Here is a 19,695-nt window from a genome sequence, read left to right as displayed (position 1 = left end):
TGTTAGGTTGGGGAGGCTGACACTGGGTGTTAGGTTGGGGAGGCTGACACTGGGTGCTAGGTTGGGAGGCTGACACTGGGGTGTTAGGTTGGGAGGTTGACACTGGGGTGTTAGGTTGGGGAGGCTGACATTGGGGTGTTAGGTTGGGGAGGCTGACACTGGGTGTTAGGTTGGGGATGCTGACACTGGGTGTTAGGTTGGGGAGGCTGACACTGGGTGTTAGGTTGGGGATGCTGACACTGGGTGTTAGGTTGGGGAGGCTGACACTGGGTGCTAGGTTGGGAGGCTGACACTGGGGTGTTAGGTTGGGAGGTTGACACTGGGGTGTTAGGTTGGGAGGTTGACATTGGGGTGTTAGGTTGGGAGGTTGACATTGGGGTGTTAGGTTGGGGATGCTGACACTGGGGTGTTAGGTTGGGAGGTTGACATTGGGGTGTTAGGTTGGGAGGTTAACATTGGGGTGTTAGGTTGGGAGGTTGACATTGGGGTGTTAGGTTGGGAGGTTGACATTGGGGTGTTAGGTTGGGGAGGCTGACACTGGGGTGTTAGGTTGGGAGGTTGACATTGGGGTGTTAGGTTGGGAGGTTGACATTGGGGTGTTAGGTTGGGAGGTTGACATTGGGGTGTTAGGTTGGGAGGTTGACATTGGGGTGTTAGGTTGGGGAGGCTGACACTGGGTGTTAGGTTGGGGAGGCTGACACTGGGGTGTTAGGTTGGGGAGGCTGACACTGGGGTGCTATGTTGGGGATGCTGACACTGGGTGTTAGGTTGGGGATGCTGACACTGGGTGTTAGGTTGGGGAGGCTGACACTGGGTGTTAGGTTGGGGATGCTGACACTGGGTGTTAGGTTGGGGAGGCTGACACTGGGGTGTTAGGTTGGGGAGGCTGACACTGGGTGTTAGGTTGGGGAGGCTGACACTGGGGTGTTAGGTTGGGGAGGCTGACATTGGGGTATTAGGTTGGGGAGGCTGACACTGGGGTGTTAGGTTGGGGAGGCTGACATTGGGGTGTTAGGTTGGGGAGGCTGACACTGGGGTGTTAGGTTGGGGATGCTGACACTGGGTGTTAGGTTGGGGATGCTGACACTGGGTGTTAGGTTGGGGATGCTGACACTGGGGTGTTAGGTTGGGGAGGCTGACATTGGGGTGCTAGGTTGGGGAGGCTGACACTGGGGTGCTAGGTTGGGGATGCTGACACTGAGTGTTAGGTTGGGGAGGCTAATACTACAGTGGAGAGATTGTGTCTTGGGGCCTTGGGTTCCACTCTTAGCACCATCAAATGAAATAACTTTCTCTTCCTTTTAAATCCAGCAGCGCTGTGCATGGTGACACACACCTTTAATCCTAGGAGTTGGCAGGCAGAGACAGATACATTTCTTGGAGTTCAAGGCAACCCTAATCTACTTTTTGAGTTTTAAGGCTATGTGGAGAGACCCTGTTTAAAAGAAATGCAGCTGGCATTTTAACTTTATAACCTAAATCCTAGGCACGTAAATCAAGTATTTCTTTGCAAAGATGACTATATACTTAAAATTTGTCAAAAATTACTTATTTTAGTTGAAGGATCTAGTATCAACTTTTAATTTCCCCATGTGACTCTATTCAGGTATAAGATTGATTAGAAAGATTTCTGTTAATAATAATATTCAAGTATATTATTGATTGTAAAGATTTCCACAAAAATGGGAGCCTTTTATACTTTGCTCACCACTAAGACAAATGGAAGTTATTTACTTACAACACTAAATTCTTCACGCGCTCCACAGGAACCAGGTGCAGAAGTTCAGAAGAGTCCTCCAAACTCAGCAGAGTGTTTACAGCTTGACAAAGAACAAATAAGCATCCTAAAGGCAGAAAGAAAGGAAAAACACATTGCTTCCTTTAGGCTGTGAAGCACCCCATCCCCAGCACCATTTACAGAAGCACATTTGAAGTGACATCTGGGCGTGACAGAGCAACAGAGAGTCCAAGTCACACATACTCTTTCTTACAGTGAACACATGTCCGAGGCAGAGAATAAAAGTTCATGCCACTGACTGAGACAAGAAGCTAGCTCAGGTCAAGATCTCTACCCAAAACCTAATGTCTGAGCCTGGCTGTGCTGTGCACTAAGCTTCAGAGTCACATGGCGGACCTGGGATTTTCAGATTAGAGCTCTCAATCCGTCAAATACAGGTACACATTCCAAAACCTGAAGTAGTACTTTTTGGTCCTGAGTATTTCAACTGAGGGACACAGTGCACCCTCCAGCATCAGGCAGACTCGAACTCTCCGAAACAGTAGGCCTGGACCTTTCAAAACTCAGTTATCTGTATATAAAATTTCTCATGCTCAAATTATTTTTCAATTTATATTAAGTCACATATCCAGTAGGATCTCACCAAGATATTCAGTTAACAGCAATCCAACAGTAACTGTGAGTATGACAACCCATCCCTGCCTACAGGAGGCAGGCAGGCCTTCCTAGTTATGCACCTGTGCTGGTCTGGATGAGAAAGAATGAGGTCCCACCACAGACACATGGTCCCTGCTGGTGGTGATATTTAGAGGAGATACTAGAACTTTTAGGATACAGAGCCTTGCTGCTGGAAGCAATCTCTCAGCCTCCTTCTCTGGCTGCCTGCTGCCAAGTCTCCCCTGCCATTATGTACTGCCCGGAAGTGTAAGCTAACACAAACTCTTCCTTCCTGCACCACTGTGGGCATGGTGTTTATCACAGAAACAAGCAGCCGGCCTGAGCGGTGTGAGGAGGGGAAAGAGTGCTGAATAAGGAACTTAGGAAGGTTCTCAGGCAGAAGGAACACACGTATGAATAAGGCGTTGGGTTCCGGATGAGTAAATGAAGCAGCTGGGAGCAGGTGTATCTAAGGGGAAGGAGGACCATGTTATAACACCCTCTTGATACTTGACTTTCCTTGTGTTCAGGCAACTCGGACCGGGGCACCACATTATGGGGCACAAGTGACACATGTCCCTGTCACGCATTTTCTATGCAGGGAGTGAGAGCAGAATAGTGTTGGTGCTGGTCCCTGGCATGACACGTGTTTACATCTACTTTGCGTGTGCCAGAAAGGCCAAGCAGAGAACAAGTGCTGATTGTCACTGACCTTTCCCAAAGCTCCCCTTGTCAACAGCCACGAAGAGCGACTCTATGAAGCACGACAGGAGAGCCAACACTTTCTCCTTCTCAAGAGGCCTGAGCAAGACGTGCAGAGAAAAAGGGAAATTCTCAAATTCCTATGTAATGGCTTATTCTCAGGATGGCAAAGAACGTTTACCATTTTAACTGAAATGTTAAACACCGGTAAAACTAAAGCTTCTTTTCTTACCTGATATGAGGTAATACCACCAGGGCTGCCCAAGACTGTGAAAGGTATCTGGCGTCGTTCCTTGGGGGTAACTGAACTATGGACAAGAGATGGTCTAGCGCTGGAGACTGCTCCCTTCTCTTGGAGTTAGTCTTCCTCTGCTTTAAGTAGGACCTGAAGGTAAAAACAATGGACAGGTATTTACTACGGCCACAAGTTTGAAAGGACATACCTTGAATGCAGGAAGGAATGCAAAGAAAAATCTTTCAGCTACAGGCTCGTCAACGTGCCTGACCTGCTTCTCTGTTTCAATCTATTTCTAACTTAGACCAAGTCCTTTCTAGTTCTGGGCACTGCTGTGCAGAGCTCCTAGGGACTGGAACAACCCGACTGACTCTGCTCCCCATTTCTTATTTACTTGAGACAGGGTATAGCTATGAGTCCTCACTAGCTTGGAACTTGGCTGCCCTTGAACTTGTTGCAATCCTCCTGCCTCTTGCCTTTTGAGTGCTGCTGGCATCACAGGCATGAACCACTGCAATCGATGACCACCTGTTTTGTTTTTACATGAATGTCACTGTTTTCCAAATGAAGAATGATGTCAAAGTTACCATAGTAAAAATGGCAAATACCACTTTAATCATCATCAATTATGACTGACAGGGGAGACTTGTACTTTGTACTTTTTTCAGGAGGATTAAAGAACTGTGAGGTGTGGCAAGCGGCCTCATCAATCCCTTGGATTCCCTGAGGGGAAGACGAGAACAAAGCTCCATGGCACAGAACCCAGAGTTCTGGTCACTCACAAGAATGTGCCTGCTGGAGACTGGCTGTGGGTTGTGAAATCAAGACAGAAGACCCAAGGAAATGATTCTCCAGGGTTACTCATTGCCCACATCTCAGGAGCCAGACTCAGATACAGACAACAGGGCTCTGCTCAGGCACATTTGACAGAGAAACCGCTTCCAGAGTAGGAGATGTACGCAGGTTTTAAGGAGCAAGTCTCTCCAGACCCCAAGTGCTAATTCAAAACTAAATGTTGTGTGTGTGGCTGTAGGGACAAACTCCTCACCCAGAGCAGGCAGCCAGGTTCAAAGCCAAGTAGTTAGCACAAACTCAGAGAACCCCATCCACTCGCCCTAGTGTCTCAGAGCAAACCACAAGAGTGGCAACAGGTACAGCCACTCCATCAAACACAAAATAAAGTATGCAAACAGAGGAATGGGGCCAGCGGGGTGGCTCAGCGGGTAAGGGCACTTGCTGCCAAACCCAATGAGCTGGGTTTGAGTCCCAGAGCCCACAGAGCAGAAGGAAAGAACCCTACTCACAAAAGCTATCCTCTGACCTGGCAGAGAGGTCACACCCCACCTCACAGAAAAAGGAAAGAGCCAGCCATGGCCTTTTAAGACAGCTCTCATACAACGGCACGAACGGAGGAGACTATGGACCACACAGGCCAGAAACAGGCACAAGGGCAGCACCGCAGCCTTCAACAAAAGCTGCCAGAGTGAGTCGGTAGCCAGCAGCCAGCAGGCCTAAACCTCGGGCTCCACACAACAGTTAATACAGAATGAGTTACATACTTCATATGACACGGGAGGGAGGGAGGGAGGGAGGGAGGGAGGGAGGGAGGGAGGGAGGGAGGGAGGGAGGGAGAGAGGGAGGGAGGAGCGAGCTACATAGTGAGTTGTCTCAAAAACAAAAAAAAAAACCAAAAAGCACTTTTCATGTTTTCAAGATGTGTTATAGAACTGTTGTTTCTGTCATGAATAAACAAACTGTATTTGCTTCTTCAAACCACGCCTTCACAGCCATTTACAAGAAGTAGATTATAATTCATACTGATCATAAACCCCCAAATTCCACTTTGGGATATTTACAGAGTTGAAAACAACATTCGTTCGTTCACAATAGCCTAACGTGCAATGGCCAAGCAACAGAAATAACTAACTGTTCCTCCACGTGTGAATGAGGAAACAAGTGCCCGTTCTTACTGGGGAATCCTCCTTGGAAGCAAAGGAGCGAGGTCACTGACAGGGCAACGCAGAGAATCTCAAAGGAACTGTGCTAGGTGAGAAAGCAGCCAACTGCAGAGGGAAGATGGTGCAGTTCTCATAGGACACGCTCACAGCCACATGCGTGCGTATAAAACCGGAGTGCCGAATGTGAACACAGGGCTACGATGAAGTGTGAGCACGGCTATCCGTGTGCCACCAACTGTGAAGTGAGTAGGGGAGGGGAAGAGGCTGGAGGGAGAAATGATGCAACTGTCTTTCAATTCTTAAAAACTGGAGAACAGAAAGGGACAAGGATGAGCACTTCTGTGCCTCCAGGTGTGGTGACAGTCTGCTGAGTGATGGATCACCTGCACAGACCCAGAGGCCTACATGTGGACAGTGCTCAGGGGAGCGCGCCTGAGGAGCGTGAGCACGCGCACTGAGGGGTGTGAGCGAGGCTACACAGTTGTGTCCAGTTCTAATAGCCCAATCTCAGCAGATTATGAAAGATGTTACCACATCTTACACAGAGATGTAAAAATAAAAGATGTTAAATATAAATACATACTATAAATATATAAAAAAATATAAAAAGATGTTAAGAGGTAAAAAAAATTAATAATCACCTCTTTTTTTCGTTTTTGATTTTATGACACAGGGTTTCTGTGTTTAACAGCCCTGACTATTCTGGAATACGCTTTGCAGACCAGGCTGGCCTCGAACTCACAGAGATCCCCTTGCCTCTGCCTTCCAGGTGCTGAGATTAAAGGTGTGCGCCACCACCGCCCAGCTAATCACCCTCTGAGATAAACACAGCTAACAGATTTGCGTCTCCATCCACATTCTCCACACTTACATGCACAACACCATTTTAAACCTAGTAAACTGCAATCTTCTGAATTGTGCACAGGCACAACACTCTTGTCACGGATATCCTTCTAGAGAACACGTAAGATCTTCATCCTGGGCTGTACTGTACACTCCAACATTCAAATATTAGCAATGGATAATCTTACCACAGGGAATGGATTCAGAACTTACCCCACAGCCTGCTGTGAGAAATCCAGAGGGTATTTCTCAATGGCCATAGAGCCAGCAGTGGGAGGAGCAGCTTTATTCAGAATAAGCTTGGCTAAAATGGCCAGTGCTTCGTCGGAGACCACAGAGTCGTCCATCGAAAAACAAGTCTCAATGTAGCAGAGAAAGCTTGGTAGAAACAGCTGAAGACAAAGAAAGGATTGATGCTCATTAACAGGGGCAGATTCCAGAGACCAGAAGAGAGATCACAGCACTTCAGCAGTTCCCAGCAAAGAATCAGCCTCAAAGTTCTCCACATGAACAACAGATGCTAGAGGACAGCCTGGCAGCACTCTGAACACTGTGAGGGAGAATGCCTGCAGCCTAGCTCTCTGTCAGCGCAGTGCATGGAGAATGCCTGCAGCCTAGCTTGCTGTCAGCGCAGTGCATGGAGAATGCCTGCAGCCTAGCTTGCTGCCAGCGCAGTGCATGGAGAATGCCTGCAGCCTAGCTTGCTGCCAGCGCAGTGCATGGAGAATGCCTGCAGCCTAGCTTGCTGCCAGCGCAGTGCATGGAGAATGCCTGCAGCCGAGCTTGCTGCCAGCGCAGTGCATGGAGAATGCCTGCAGCCTGCAGCCTAGCTTGATGTCAGCGCAGTGCATAGAGAATGCCTGCAGCCTAGCTTGCTGTCAGCGCAGTGCATGGAGAATGCCTGCAGCCTGCAGCCTAGCTTGCTGTCAGCGCAGTGCATAGAGAATGCCTGCAGCCTAGCTTGCTGTCAGCGCAGTGCATGGAGAATGCCTGCAGCCTGCAGCCTAGCTTGATGTCAGCGCAGTGCATAGAGAATGCCTGCAGCCTAGCTTGCTGCCAGCGCAGTGCATGGAGAATGCCTGCAGCCTAGCTTGCTGTCAGCGCAGTGCATGGAGAATGCCTGCAGCCTGCAGCCTAGCTTGATGTCAGCGCAGTGCATAGAGAATGCCTGCAGCCTAGCTTGCTGCCAGCGCAGTGCATGGAGAATGCCTGCAGCCTAGCTTGCTGTCAGTGCAGTGCATGGAGAATGCCTACAGCCTAGCTTGCTGCCAGCGCAGTGCATAGAGAATGCCTGCAGCCTGCAGCCTAGCCTGCTGTCAGCGCAGTGCATGGAGAATGCCTGCAGCCTGCAGCCTAGCTTGATGTCAGCACAGTGCATGGAGAATGCCTGCAGCCTGCAGCCTGCAGCCTAGCTTGCTGTCAGCGCAGTGCATAGAGAATGCCTGCAGCCTGCAGCCTAGCTTGCTGCCAGCGCAGTGCATGGAGAATGCCTGCAGCCTAGCTTGCTGCCAGCACAGTGCATGGAGAATGCCTGCAACCTAGCTTGCTGCCAGCGCAGTGCATGGAGAATGCCTGCAGCCTAGCTTGCTGTCAGCACAGTGCATGGAGAATGCCTGCAGCCTAGCTTGCTGTCAACGCAGAGCATGGAGATTGACCTGCAGCCTGCAGCCCAGCCTACTGTCAGCGCACTGCATGGAGATTGACCTGCAGCCTGCAGCCCAGCCTTCTGTCAGTGCACTGCATGGAGAATGCCTGCAGCCGAGCTTGCTGTCAGCGCAGTGCTGGTTTTAGAGACAGGGTCTAAACAGCCCGGACAGCCTTAAGCACCCTGACAAGTCTTCCTGCCTCCGGCTCCTAAGAGCTGGGATTAGAGTCCAACCTGGACACAAAGCATTTAAAATGACTTAGCATATAAAGTAGCCCCTATAACCTATGATTGAATATAATTGCTTTAAAATTATACAAGCTAAAACAGCGAGCACTAACTCTGTTCCTCTCAAAAAGTAACAAAAAGAAATGACATAATTTCAAATTTGATTATATCATGGCATATTTAAAAAGTACCCTAAAATTAATGTCTTGTTTACCTGTTCAAACTGCTTCATAGCAAACATGACTTCAGAAAAATCCAAAATCAAACGTCTCTCGAATTTGCTTTCAAATATCTGTGAAGCAAAGATAAAACGTATTTATAAAAGTACATAGCAGTCCTTCCCCCAGCCCCAGTATAACTACAGAAGGGACGGCAGGGACACCACATGCCAGCCAGCATCCACCCAGAGGTCTGACCTGCTCTGAAGGAACCCAGAAGCAGAGCACGGTATATTAGTGACTACTGCAGGCCCCAAAGCTGCTTGGCTCCTTCCCAGCTACAAGAAAACCAGCGGGTTCCATGGAAACTCAGTTTTCCATTTTCAGTCCCATTTCAACATACTTCGAAACCCATGACAATGCAAACAGCAGCTATGACCCCGGCTTAGCATTCCTTGGGGGCCTTCCCTACTTGTAGGACAGAGCCTAGGTGTTCAAAGCCAAGAGAGCTCCGCTGCTGTGGTGTTATACTCTCTCAAGTGCCTGTGTGCCCAGACTACATGCATTCGTGAACACAAGTCAGTCGTTAAAGTCCCTTTGTCAGGTGATTTGTTCCTTTTGGCAATCTGTTAAGAAACTTTTAGGAGGATGAAATGGGAGTGGGAAATATATATATATAGCTCAATTAAAAACAATTTTAAAAAGTTAAAGAAAAAAAGAAACTTTTAAGTACCACTCCAAGTTCACATCCTCTGAAAAGCTCTCTCTCTCGATAGACATCTCTCAGCTATCAGTTCAGTGTGTTGTAATGACTCACTCCTGGCTCCCTTACCCAGTCAGAATGGGAGGCATCTTCCCCACCCTGGAACATGTAGCACACACCCACTGCACAGCAAGCTAGACGCACTCACTAATGTTTGCTCTGAGATCTAGCTGCCCTTCATCCTGCGTGTTTCCATGATGGCATGCAGCTCCTATCTCCCTAGCAAGATCAATCCCTTGGGGGCAAAGCCTTTGCCATGCTTCATCTGTGTTTCTCAGCAGGGATACTCAGTGCTAAACACATTATTAGCCACACAGGTAACATCTAGTGAAGTAAATTACTTTTTCTATGGTGTCTTTGATGAGGGTCTCTGGCAAGGAAACACTTTCAGCTAGGAGCAAAGCAGAAACTACGTCCAAGAGAGTCTTCCGGCAAGAAGTGGAAAGATTGGCTGTCTGTAATGCTTCACACAGCACCTGTAATAACGGAAGAAAGAACAAGGCACTTATAGCAATCCACACTCCGGCCCCACCCCCAGCGCTGGAATCATCAGGCCTTTGGACACCGCAGGTGAGTGCACAACACAGCGCTACACCCCAGCGCCAGCCTTCAACAGACTCCTAAGCACACCAGACGCACCCTGCAAACGTCAGCAGGCTGTGTTATTTTTGAGCCACTTCCATGTTTCACAAGGATCAGGAAGGTTTCCAGCAGCCGACTGATCTGTTCAGAGTTCTCACAGCAGTTTATTTCCGTCATTTTGTTGTGCAGCTCCAGGAGGGATTCCTTCAAATCAAGAAATCGAGAGACTGAGTAACTACAAAACCCCAAACCATTTATTTGCTCACGCGATAATGGATGTCCACCGACAGCTCGCCTTCTCACACTCTTGCTAACTAAAGAAAGAAGGGAGCATATTCGGGCATCGCTGCACAGTGGCAGCTAGTGCTTGCTGAGCGCTGTCTGTGTTCTTTGGAAGTATTCACTCAACACCCTCACAGCGACCCTGACACAGGTAACGTCAGCCCCACGTTATCACAGGAGAACACTGAGCGGCAGGCACTCACACCTGTAGTGCAGTACCAAGAGGCAAACAGGAAACCTGCCAGTTCTCTCCGCCACCATGTTCCACTGCACCACAAGGTATCACACTGAAAATAAATACATAAGGACTGCAGGGGAGGAAAGGAGACGGATGTGTAGGGAGACCAACAAAGGAGATGATGATGAAATACAATCTCCAACAGTGCTCAGCTCAGCGCAGAGCAACGACAAAGGGTATGCAGGTGTTCTGCTACACATCCATTCTTAGAACTTACCTGCAAACAGTCAAAAAACACACCAAAGTGTTCCTTATAGATATAGCCTACAGTGGATCTGGCCATGTTTCTCAGGGTTTCCCCAACTAAAATCCACGGTAGCTGAGCTTCTGTTTCAGTAACTGGTCCTAGCTTTTGCAAAATGAGCTTCAGCGCCTGTGGGAATGCAAGAGAAAGCAATTAAAAAGCTTTTAAAAGACAGTCTTGAGCTATGGTTTATCACGCCGATTTTATCAAAAACAGCATGGAATAATCGAGGCTATGGCAGCTTTGACTGTTAACTCTGTAGCCCAGCTTGTGCTTAAATCACGATCCATTGCCTCAACATCCTGAGTGCTGGGATTACAAGTGAGTACCAACCATAGAGACTAGCCTTAGGATGTGGAGTTTATCACAAAACAGCCTTTCCCCTCTACCCATGACCTTCAATTGACGTTAGAGCAGCTAAGTTCTCAGGGCTGAGAAGACCAAGGCGATTTAGCATGTAAAAGCACCCAAAGTCCACATTATAAGTCCTGACACTCTCTGGGTTGTGCGTCCTCTGTGCTTCCACCCCCCTCACACCCCCCCCACCATTGTGCTGTTCTCTTCTGTTTATTCCGCCTGCACAGACTCCAGGCATTTGTCCCCTCTTTACCTGGCCTGAACAGGAATGAAACATATTTCTGACTCCTTTGCACATTTCAAAGAGCAACTGTCCAACTCCTTCCACTTTTTCTGGATGCTCACTGAGATCGAGAAACATTAAATTGAAAAGAGCATTTTTATCAGAGACCTAGAATGAGAAATGGAAAATTGCGTTTACAATACAAGTATGTCTAAATTAGAACCCATACTTCCTATTTTATATACCCATATTTAAATAGGCTCTGAAAATGTCTGACAGGAACAGAGGTGATTTCAAACGACTAGGACCATGCATTCGCCCTTGTAATTGTCACAGGAGGGTGACGGACTCATTGGTATGATACGAAGGCACGTGCTAGGAAAATCAGCATAAGGCAACATTCTATCTTTTAAAGTAAACCACGTATTTACATTTTATGTGCACAAAGAAACTTAATACTAATGTTTTATGTGTTACCAAAACCTAAAATTCACCAGGAAGGAATTAGACAAACATAAATATACTATGCTAGCGTTTCCTTGCAGAAAATCCCTTCATTGACTTAAACCAAAGGGCACTTTATATTATATTGTTTTGTATTGTATTGTATTGTATTGTATTGTATTATATTATATACACTGAGAGCTATGAAAACATAACTAACAGAATGACCCAAATCAGAGCTCACAGATTAGGGAGCAAAGACTAAACCTAAGGGCGAAATAAGCTGAAAATAGAAACAAGCTTCTCTTTCAAAAGGTGACTTCATGGTTCCATTTAAAAAGACAGCCATCCCGGTCATCAGACTCTTGACAATTCACTACCATAAGCACATAAAATATCAGACTAACCTTTCTCATCAAAAAAGTAAAACTTTCAGCAGCAAAATTTCTTATGTGTAGTTTTTTGTGGGCCAAGAGGGCACTGTACAAGCTGTAGAAGGAGGAAAACAGAATTGTTTAGTACAGACGCGCCCCATGTCAGCAGTGTTGTTGACAGTGCTGGGAAGGCACGTACGATCAGAGACAGCCCAATGCCAGGCTGAGGCCAGAGACGACAGTGTAGGCTAAGTGATGCTGGTCTTCAAAGAAACCCTCACGCAATGGTGAAACCCACAGTGAATCGGAAAGGCGGTATAAATTTGGTGTGAAGTGGAGAGCTTTTTACTAGGAAGAGCAAAGACACGGTAAGTAGAAATAAATAACCCCACCAGGAAATAATGAGGAGGAAGAGGTACATCTCAAAGAGCGGTGAAATGGCTAGGAAGCAATGGGTAAAGCTGCCCCGGTAAACACACAGCTCTGAACTCCAAGCAGAAGCACCTGGGCACGAGGTTACACTTCTGCAAAGAGCTACAATAAAGCCTGGGCGACCTAAGCAAAGAAACAGTACAAAACACAGCCAAGGGGTACAGAAGTCAAAGCTATCATGGCTCCCATGGGGTGGGGCTGCTAACGTGATGAACTCCAGGTCCAGTTGGATGGGTGGGAATAGTTTCAAGAGGTGGTGAGGAAACTAAGTAGGTGTGCTATACACTGTAGACGGACAGACGACCACATAGACCACAGTGACTGGCGAACCAGCTCTGAGCAAGGAAGTAATCAGCACGGCACCCGGAAGGTATTCAAGTCAGGGAGGGATCAGAGCAAAGGAAGAAGGCAAATCAAAACGTACTGCAGAAGGAAAGGGTCACCTGTATATCTTGGGCATGTCCTTCACCATCAGCCTCCACAGGTACTTGTACAGGTACGACAACGAGGTGAAAGCCCATTCTAGCAGTTCCGTGTCCTGCGTCTCCAGGATGGAGGTGATGGTCACGAAGAAGTCTTCGAAGTGTGGATAGAAGTCAGTCTGCAGATCTCGTGCCAACTGTACTACTAAACTGGATTGAAAAAGAAGTGACCGGTTAAAAAAACCAAAGGGCTGTGTAATGCTATAGATAGCCTATGACTGTTGTATGAAGCACTTCTAAGTCCTTGTTTCTGTTGTTGCTGATTTAGTTTTGGAGACAAGATCTTGTCTTGCTGTGTAGCCCAGGCTGAACAAGATCCACCTGATTCTACTTCCTAAGTGTGGGAATTACAAAATGTGCCATCACTAACAGCTCAAATCTTTTTCCTTCATCCATCCATCCATCCATCCATCCATCCATCCATCCATCCATCCATCTGGATCTATCTATCTGGATCGATCTATCTATCTATCTATCTATCTATCTATCTATCTATCTATCTATCTATCTATCTATCTATCTATCTAGTCTTCCAAGACAGGGTTTCTCAGTGTGACCCTGGCTATTTTGGAACTCATTCTGTAGAGCAGGCTGGCCTCGAACTCAGAGATCCACCTGCCTCTGCCTCCAGAGTGCTAGGATTAAAGGCATGCGCCACCACTGCTCAGCAGCTCAAATCTTAACAGATGAGCAGAGAAATCAAACCAGAAATAGTTACTGCAGAACTCAGGGCACCCATCCCCAGGGACAAAGAAGCGCACAGCTCTTCAGGAGTCACATGTGCCCTATCACAGTACAGGGCGAGTGTTACCCTGCCTTACGGCAGCACATCTATTTCTGATATGGTGAACTAGCAGGGAAGGCAGATCGTCTTGTTACTACATTATAAACACTACTTAGGCCAGGAATGAACCATGGCCTTCCTTAAGACTCAGATAAACACCATCGAGCCTTCGTCTGAGATGTGACTTACTCCAAGAGAGGTTGGTAGGCAAAACTGTTCCTGATCTGCAGGTGAGTCTTCAGGCTCTGCACTATTTCGTGCTGATGATAGACCAGCTGGTTAAAAGACTGGCATTTGTCAATGACTTCTTTGTAAAACTTCCCTGGATTAACAAAAGAAGAAAAAAGAATGAAAGCAAAAAGGATTACGTTCAGTTTCTCCCTCACTAGTTGTTGGGAACATAAAAAGTGCAAATTATGGGAGAATAAAATACACACGAAACAAAAATACCGAAGTGCTCTGTGAGGTTCAGCTCTCTCCACTTCAGCAGCGCCTCGAAGAAGTAGGTTTCAACCTCCTGCAGGAGAGGTCACGATTAGTGAAGCAACTCCAAGACAACTGACCAAGCTTCTGTTATTCTTCAGCAAGTATCAAATTAGTTTACCTTTAGATTGTATTATATTTCAATGTCTGATTTAAAAATCACTATCTGAGTTGCTGGATAAAGCAAGATGGATGTAGACAGAGCTTACTAACCCCTTGTATCTACTACTGCATGAGGGCTGCCCTTCCTGCTACACTACCTTACAAAGAGTCTCACATGACAGAAAGAAGACCGATCCAGCTATATTGGAGAAAGAAAGATACCAAGAGTGTCCTGGTTAATTCTATGTCAACTTGGCATAAGCTAGAGTCATTTTGGAGAAAGGAACCTTAACTGAGAAAATGTTCCCACGAGGCTGGCCTTGGAAAAAAGCCTGTGGAACGTTTTCTTGTTTGATGATGGAAGCGAGAGGGCCCAGACCACTACACCCGGGTCCTGCACGGTAAAAGTAAACTGAGCAAGCCGTGGAGAACAAGCCAGTAGGCTGCACTCCTCCGTGCTCTCGGTTCAGCTTGTGTCTCCAGGTTCCTGCCTTGAGTTCCCGGCCTGAGCTCCCAACTTGATGAACTATAAATAATAAGCTGAAATAAACCCTTTCCTCCCCAAGTTGCTTTTGGTCGTGGTCTTTATCATAGCAATAGAAATGAGACAATAAGAATGGAGATCAACAAGACCCAACTGCTATATACATAACTGAGGCCATTTTGGACCATTCATTCTCCTGTCTCTGCATTCATCTATGCTCTGGATCCACACATATTCTTGAGACAGGGTCTTACTATATAGCCTCACCGATCTGAAACAAGATATGTAAACCAGGCTGGCCTCCAACTCACAGAGATCCACCTGCCTCTGTTTCTCAAGTGCTGGGAGGAAAGACGAGATAACACACCCTGCTGGTCAAATGTCTTTTAATGTTTCCCCTGGTGGTCTAGTAGTTAGGATTCAGTGCTTTCCAGTACTGTCCTTTTCTCCCAAACATCCTATGGACACTGTAATTTACACATTATACTATACATCACATCCAACAAGTTACCTTCCTCTAAGAATTGTGTTCTCTTGCATTAGCATTTAATGTTTATCATACCGAAAGAGAACGAGCGAGTGAGCGAGCGAGAAAGAGAGAGAGAGAGAGAGAGAGAGCAGGCACACGTGCGCCCATGTGAATAGCAAGGTCTTGCTGTATAGTCCAGGCTAACTAGGACAGCCTCGGCCTCCCCTGGAATCACAAGAACGTGTGACCACACACAACTCTTCACAAATCTATACCGTTGAGTGGTATCTTCAACCATCCTGTTATTGTAACCAAAAACCTTAACCCTGTTCCTTCCCTCTCCTCCCATCTAGTAGGTCACAATCCCTATCCACTCTACTTAATATCCCTGGAACTTTCCTTCTGTTTTGGTTGACACTGTCACAATCATTTCTTATCGGATCTCACACCTGATCAAGTCACTTACTCCCCAGCTCATGATTTTGGAATAGCATTCTACAGCTCCAGGAGGATATTCAAACTTGCTTGGCACATGAAACTGATCTTTCCCATCTCTCCAGCTACCCCCCTCCCCTCCCAGTCACCACGCATGCTTGCACCCTGAGCACATCTGTAAGGCTGACAGTTTTGTAGTATCTTAAATATGACACATATTTCCGAGCGTCTGCTGCTTTGTGTAGACTTTTCCTCAGTTTGGAAGAGCCATTCTTGTCCTCCTGCCACACTAAAACCCGCCCAAACGGCAAAACTCAATTCGGTACTATCTTCTATAGATCCTCTTTTGACATCCTTTCTGATACTCTTCAAGAGAGCACTCCCTTCATGGTGAGTTCTCAGAGCATTTCATGCTGATCTAGATGATACCATTTTAACACTCGAAAGTGGCAGGGAGACAATGCATGCAAAGACTCAGGACAGAAGCTGATCAGTAACAGAAGACGACGAGCTGAGACAGAAGCCCCGAGCGAAAGGCGTCTGCGTCAACAAGCCTTAAAGGGCTAGCAGAAGCATAAGGATCTGATGTGCCAAAAAAGGGGGAAAACAGTTCTTAGAAGAACACCAGTCAGAAATGTGGTTAGGACAGGAAAACGTGTAGTCTAGCATCTTTCCTTCAAAGAGGAAGAAATTAGACCCCAAGAAGCAGATTTCATTAAAATCACTTTGAAATCAGAGCTGGAAACAAAAATTAGTCCCACCTGCAGAGTACATAACAAAAGATGAGTTTCCAAATCAAGTCAAGCCAGCTGTTTAAGCCCGCATCACCCAACCGAACTTGCAGCCAGGATGGAAATGTCCCATCTAGTAAGGCACTTCTCCAGTACACTAATAGCCATCGAGGACTTTAAAGCGAATTAAAAATGTATTTGCTATGTGTGCTTTCTTTACTGGACAACACAGGAATAAATCGCTGTGTGTCCATTAAAAATGTCTTGAAAAACAATTTATTTGCATTACTAAAGCAGTTTGAGGATTACTAATACAACATCCTCTTACCTCATCATAGCTTGCGGTTCTATCAATCCGGTGAATGATATCAATGTTCACATTCCCCAGTCTTTCGGCAAACGTAAGAAACTGCAAAGAAAAGAAGCATACTGAAGACACATTCGCACTTAATGTTTATCATATCTTGATATCGGTTGGAGCTCACTATACCATAATCACATCAGACTCCAAAGGCAGAATGTTCAGAGTTTCAATTAGCCTTCTAGGAACTGTCACCACAAATAACAGTAACCTTAGCTGTCATGTCAGACTTGTGGCGCCTGTTGATCATTAAATGTGTAACTGTTTCTTCTTTTAAAAGAACAGCTATCACTGATGAAGCACAAAGATAATGTAAGAACTCTAAACAGATGCACAAATGCACTGTTACTACTTGACAATAATAAAGACTTATATTTTGCATAACTTATTGTCTTTTTTTTTTTTTATTTTTACTTATGTATCCCAGGTTGACCTGGAACTGGCCATGTTGCCAAGGGTGACCTTTAAATTTAACTTCAGATCCTCCTGCCTCTACGTCCCCAGTTCTGGGGTAACAGACACTGGCCACTGGCCACCACTCCTGGGGGTTCCTGCACGCCAGTCAAGCGCTTTCTACCAACTGATTTACCTCCTAAGCTCTGGTTTTTAAATACCATCTCCACACAGGCTGAGGAAGCAGGATGCACGCTGACAAGTCGATCTGCTAAGTCTTTCAGATTTCATACCACACCAAAAGCACAGGGATCTCGCTAAGTCATGGCAACAAGTGTGGTTTTTAAAACACAGTTACGAAAGGATCTGAGAAGACACTAAAAAGTGCCCCACAACGGCTAGCTGGAAGTCTCTCACCACTTGCCCGCCCGCTCCAAGCCCCTCTGTTCAGTCTTTAAGGTTAAAAGGAGAGACACGTTTGCAGGAAACCTCCCGGGGAGATAGATTTGACCCCGAACCCAAGGCAGTTCCCCCAGACACACCGGAGCTCATCGTCGAACGGAGACCTCTGCAACTCAACCCTAACTCTCCCCGGAACTCGTGTTTACTATAGTGGCAGGTATACTTTGGCCGGAGCCGGGGACGAGGGGTGGCAGTTTTGCCCCAACTCTGCAGGCCCATGAGTCACGCTATCAGTGGGAGGCAGGCAGAGGCTGGGGACCCGCGGCTCCCGGCCCGGCTCGGCTCCCGGCCCGGCTCTCGCGCTCACCCGGTAGGTGTTCTCCGTCTTGTGGGAAAGCGGCTTGGTCTTCATGGCTGCCGACGGCCACAGACCCTCCGAGGGCCTCAGGGAGACAGGAAAAGATTCTCGAGCAGCACGGAGGAGAAAGCGCTTCACACACGCTACTCTGAGTGGCTGGGTTGCCTGCTCTTTCTCACGTGCAGTTCATTCCGCTGGGCGCCGCCATATTGGGGAACGGAGCAGTGCCGGTCACGTGGGCGGAAGAGGCGGGCCGAGCATGCGCGCTCTCCCTGGCAGCTTGTCAGGCTGTCTGTGGGTGCTTAACTTTTGTTTGAGAAGTTGACCAACGCAAAACGAGCTCAGTGGTATTTTGTGGGCTCCCTTGTTTTGCTTTGTTTGGGACATTTTTCTTCGTCTTATCATTCATTTGCCTGTTGGTTTTGGTTTTCGTTTTTACTAATTTTTTTCTTGCTTTTTTTTTTTGAATCGCACGTAGGGAGGATGGGAGGAATTGGGAGAGGGAAAAACATGATCAAACTATATTGTATGAAAAAAATTAATAAAAAAGAAAAAGATGTTTTTATGATAATGAAGACGTAGCAGTCGTTATCAGCTAACCTTGCTGATTGCTTTTTATCTTGCACTGTGGAAAGCCCTGTCCACCCATAATCAACAGTAAAGCTGGTGATACTCAAAACGCGAGGTGTGTTTTTAAGCTCCCTTGACATGCAAGCTTGTAAGGGACGATCTTTCACACTCAAATTCTGAGATTCAGGTTTTAGTTTGTTTGTTTGTTGGTATTGGGAGTCCAAGCAAAGGTTTCGCGCATGCCAAAAAACAACTCTACCACTGAGCTATCAGAGCCGACAGCTAATTATGATTTTATTAACTTGAATAAAGAAAGGGAATTGAATGGAAATTCTTTAGTTTCAGTAGCAACTTTTCTCCTTTGGTATTTTCTTTTTCTTTTTTTTGCTTTTTCGAGACAGGGTTTCTCTGTGGCTTTGGATCCTACTTTGGAACTAGCTCTGTAGACCAGGCTGGTCTCGAACTCACAGAGATCCGCCTGCCTCTGCCTCCCGAGTGCTGGGATTAAAGGCGTGCGCCACCACCGCCCGGCTCTTTGGTATTTTCTGTAACAGTTTAACGTCTATGTGTAAGCACGGTTGCTCAATTATATAGAATGTGTATATATGTACAGTTTTTAAAATATTTAATAACTTTTTCCCATTTAATGTTCATCTGATCAAATATTTCCTGAGAGTCTACTGAGAAATATTTAAAGTGCTCGTATCATAGCACTTCAAGACAAGCTGTGAGCAGACGTTAGATGCATGGCTTCATAGATTCGGGTATCTACAAGGTGATCTGGGCTTGTGTTTGCCGGAAGTTTGAGAGAAGAAAACACTGAAGCTGGACACACCTTTGAATATTTCTATTCATCAAATACTATATTTGTGAACAAATTCTGCCTAGGAGGACTTATTTTGTAAAGATCCAACAGGTATTTAGCCTCAGTGACCAGCTCTCTGTGTTTAGAAGCATGTCTGCCACAAGATACACAATCACAGAGTTAGAGACATTTGTACAAACACTGCATGTAAAACATTAAGGCAGAAACGTAGCAAAAAGAAAGAGAACGAGCCATAGAGCTATTTGCACAAAAGCAGGTGGAGAAACATCCAAGTGCAGAGTCCCTGAGATAGGATTGAGTTCCAACCTGGAATAATAGCAACCAGAAGCCCCTTGCACATAGACTACAGTAAGTGGAGAGGAAATCAAAGGTTTTTTTTTGTTTTTTTTTTTTTTTTTTGAGACAGGGTTTCTCTGTAGAGTTTGGAGCCTGTCCTGGAACTAGCTCTTGTAGCCCAAGCTGGCCTCGAACTCACAGAGATTCACCTGCCTCTGCCTCCCAAGTGCTGGGATTAAAGGTGTGCGCCATCACCACCCAGTGGAAATCAGAGTTGTATAGATTTTTTTTTGTCATTTTACAGGTTGTGGAAGCACAGATTAAAAGAATGACTCATCCAAGATGATACAGGAAATTAACTGGAGAATTGGGAACTTTATCCAAGTGCCCTCACCCACTGTTAGTACCCTTCCCACTGTAATCAACTTTAGTCTAC

The 19,695-nt window shown here is 46.4% G+C and overlaps 1 protein-coding gene across 1 annotated transcript in view; it reads right to left on the bottom strand.

Moving 5' to 3' along the window:
* Utp20 (UTP20 small subunit processome component) overlaps positions 1 to 17,816 on the bottom strand; it is an 82,046-nt gene extending 64,230 nt beyond the window's left edge. Inside the window, exons 1-15 of the mRNA XM_075954385.1 lie at positions 17,597 to 17,816; positions 16,402 to 16,482; positions 13,820 to 13,886; positions 13,559 to 13,691; positions 12,547 to 12,735; positions 11,705 to 11,786; positions 10,884 to 11,021; positions 10,247 to 10,402; positions 9,567 to 9,713; positions 9,269 to 9,403; positions 8,221 to 8,298; positions 6,347 to 6,525; positions 3,330 to 3,482; positions 3,108 to 3,196; positions 1,739 to 1,844 (exon numbers count right to left, since the gene is read on the bottom strand). Of these exons, the coding sequence (XP_075810500.1) occupies positions 1,739 to 1,844; positions 3,108 to 3,196; positions 3,330 to 3,482; positions 6,347 to 6,525; positions 8,221 to 8,298; positions 9,269 to 9,403; positions 9,567 to 9,713; positions 10,247 to 10,402; positions 10,884 to 11,021; positions 11,705 to 11,786; positions 12,547 to 12,735; positions 13,559 to 13,691; positions 13,820 to 13,886; positions 16,402 to 16,482; positions 17,597 to 17,641 (1,778 nt within the window). The 5' untranslated portion in view covers positions 17,642 to 17,816. The remainder of the gene's footprint in view (positions 1 to 1,738; positions 1,845 to 3,107; positions 3,197 to 3,329; positions 3,483 to 6,346; positions 6,526 to 8,220; positions 8,299 to 9,268; positions 9,404 to 9,566; positions 9,714 to 10,246; positions 10,403 to 10,883; positions 11,022 to 11,704; positions 11,787 to 12,546; positions 12,736 to 13,558; positions 13,692 to 13,819; positions 13,887 to 16,401; positions 16,483 to 17,596) is intronic.
* Between the last annotated feature and the right edge of the window lie 1,879 nt (positions 17,817 to 19,695).

This window comes from Microtus pennsylvanicus, chromosome 20 (genome assembly GCF_037038515.1).
Source record: "Microtus pennsylvanicus isolate mMicPen1 chromosome 20, mMicPen1.hap1, whole genome shotgun sequence".
Taxonomy (NCBI): domain Eukaryota; kingdom Metazoa; phylum Chordata; class Mammalia; order Rodentia; family Cricetidae; genus Microtus; species Microtus pennsylvanicus.
The sequence above is the reverse complement of the archived record's forward strand: the minus strand, read 5'-3'. Positions and strand labels throughout refer to the sequence as shown.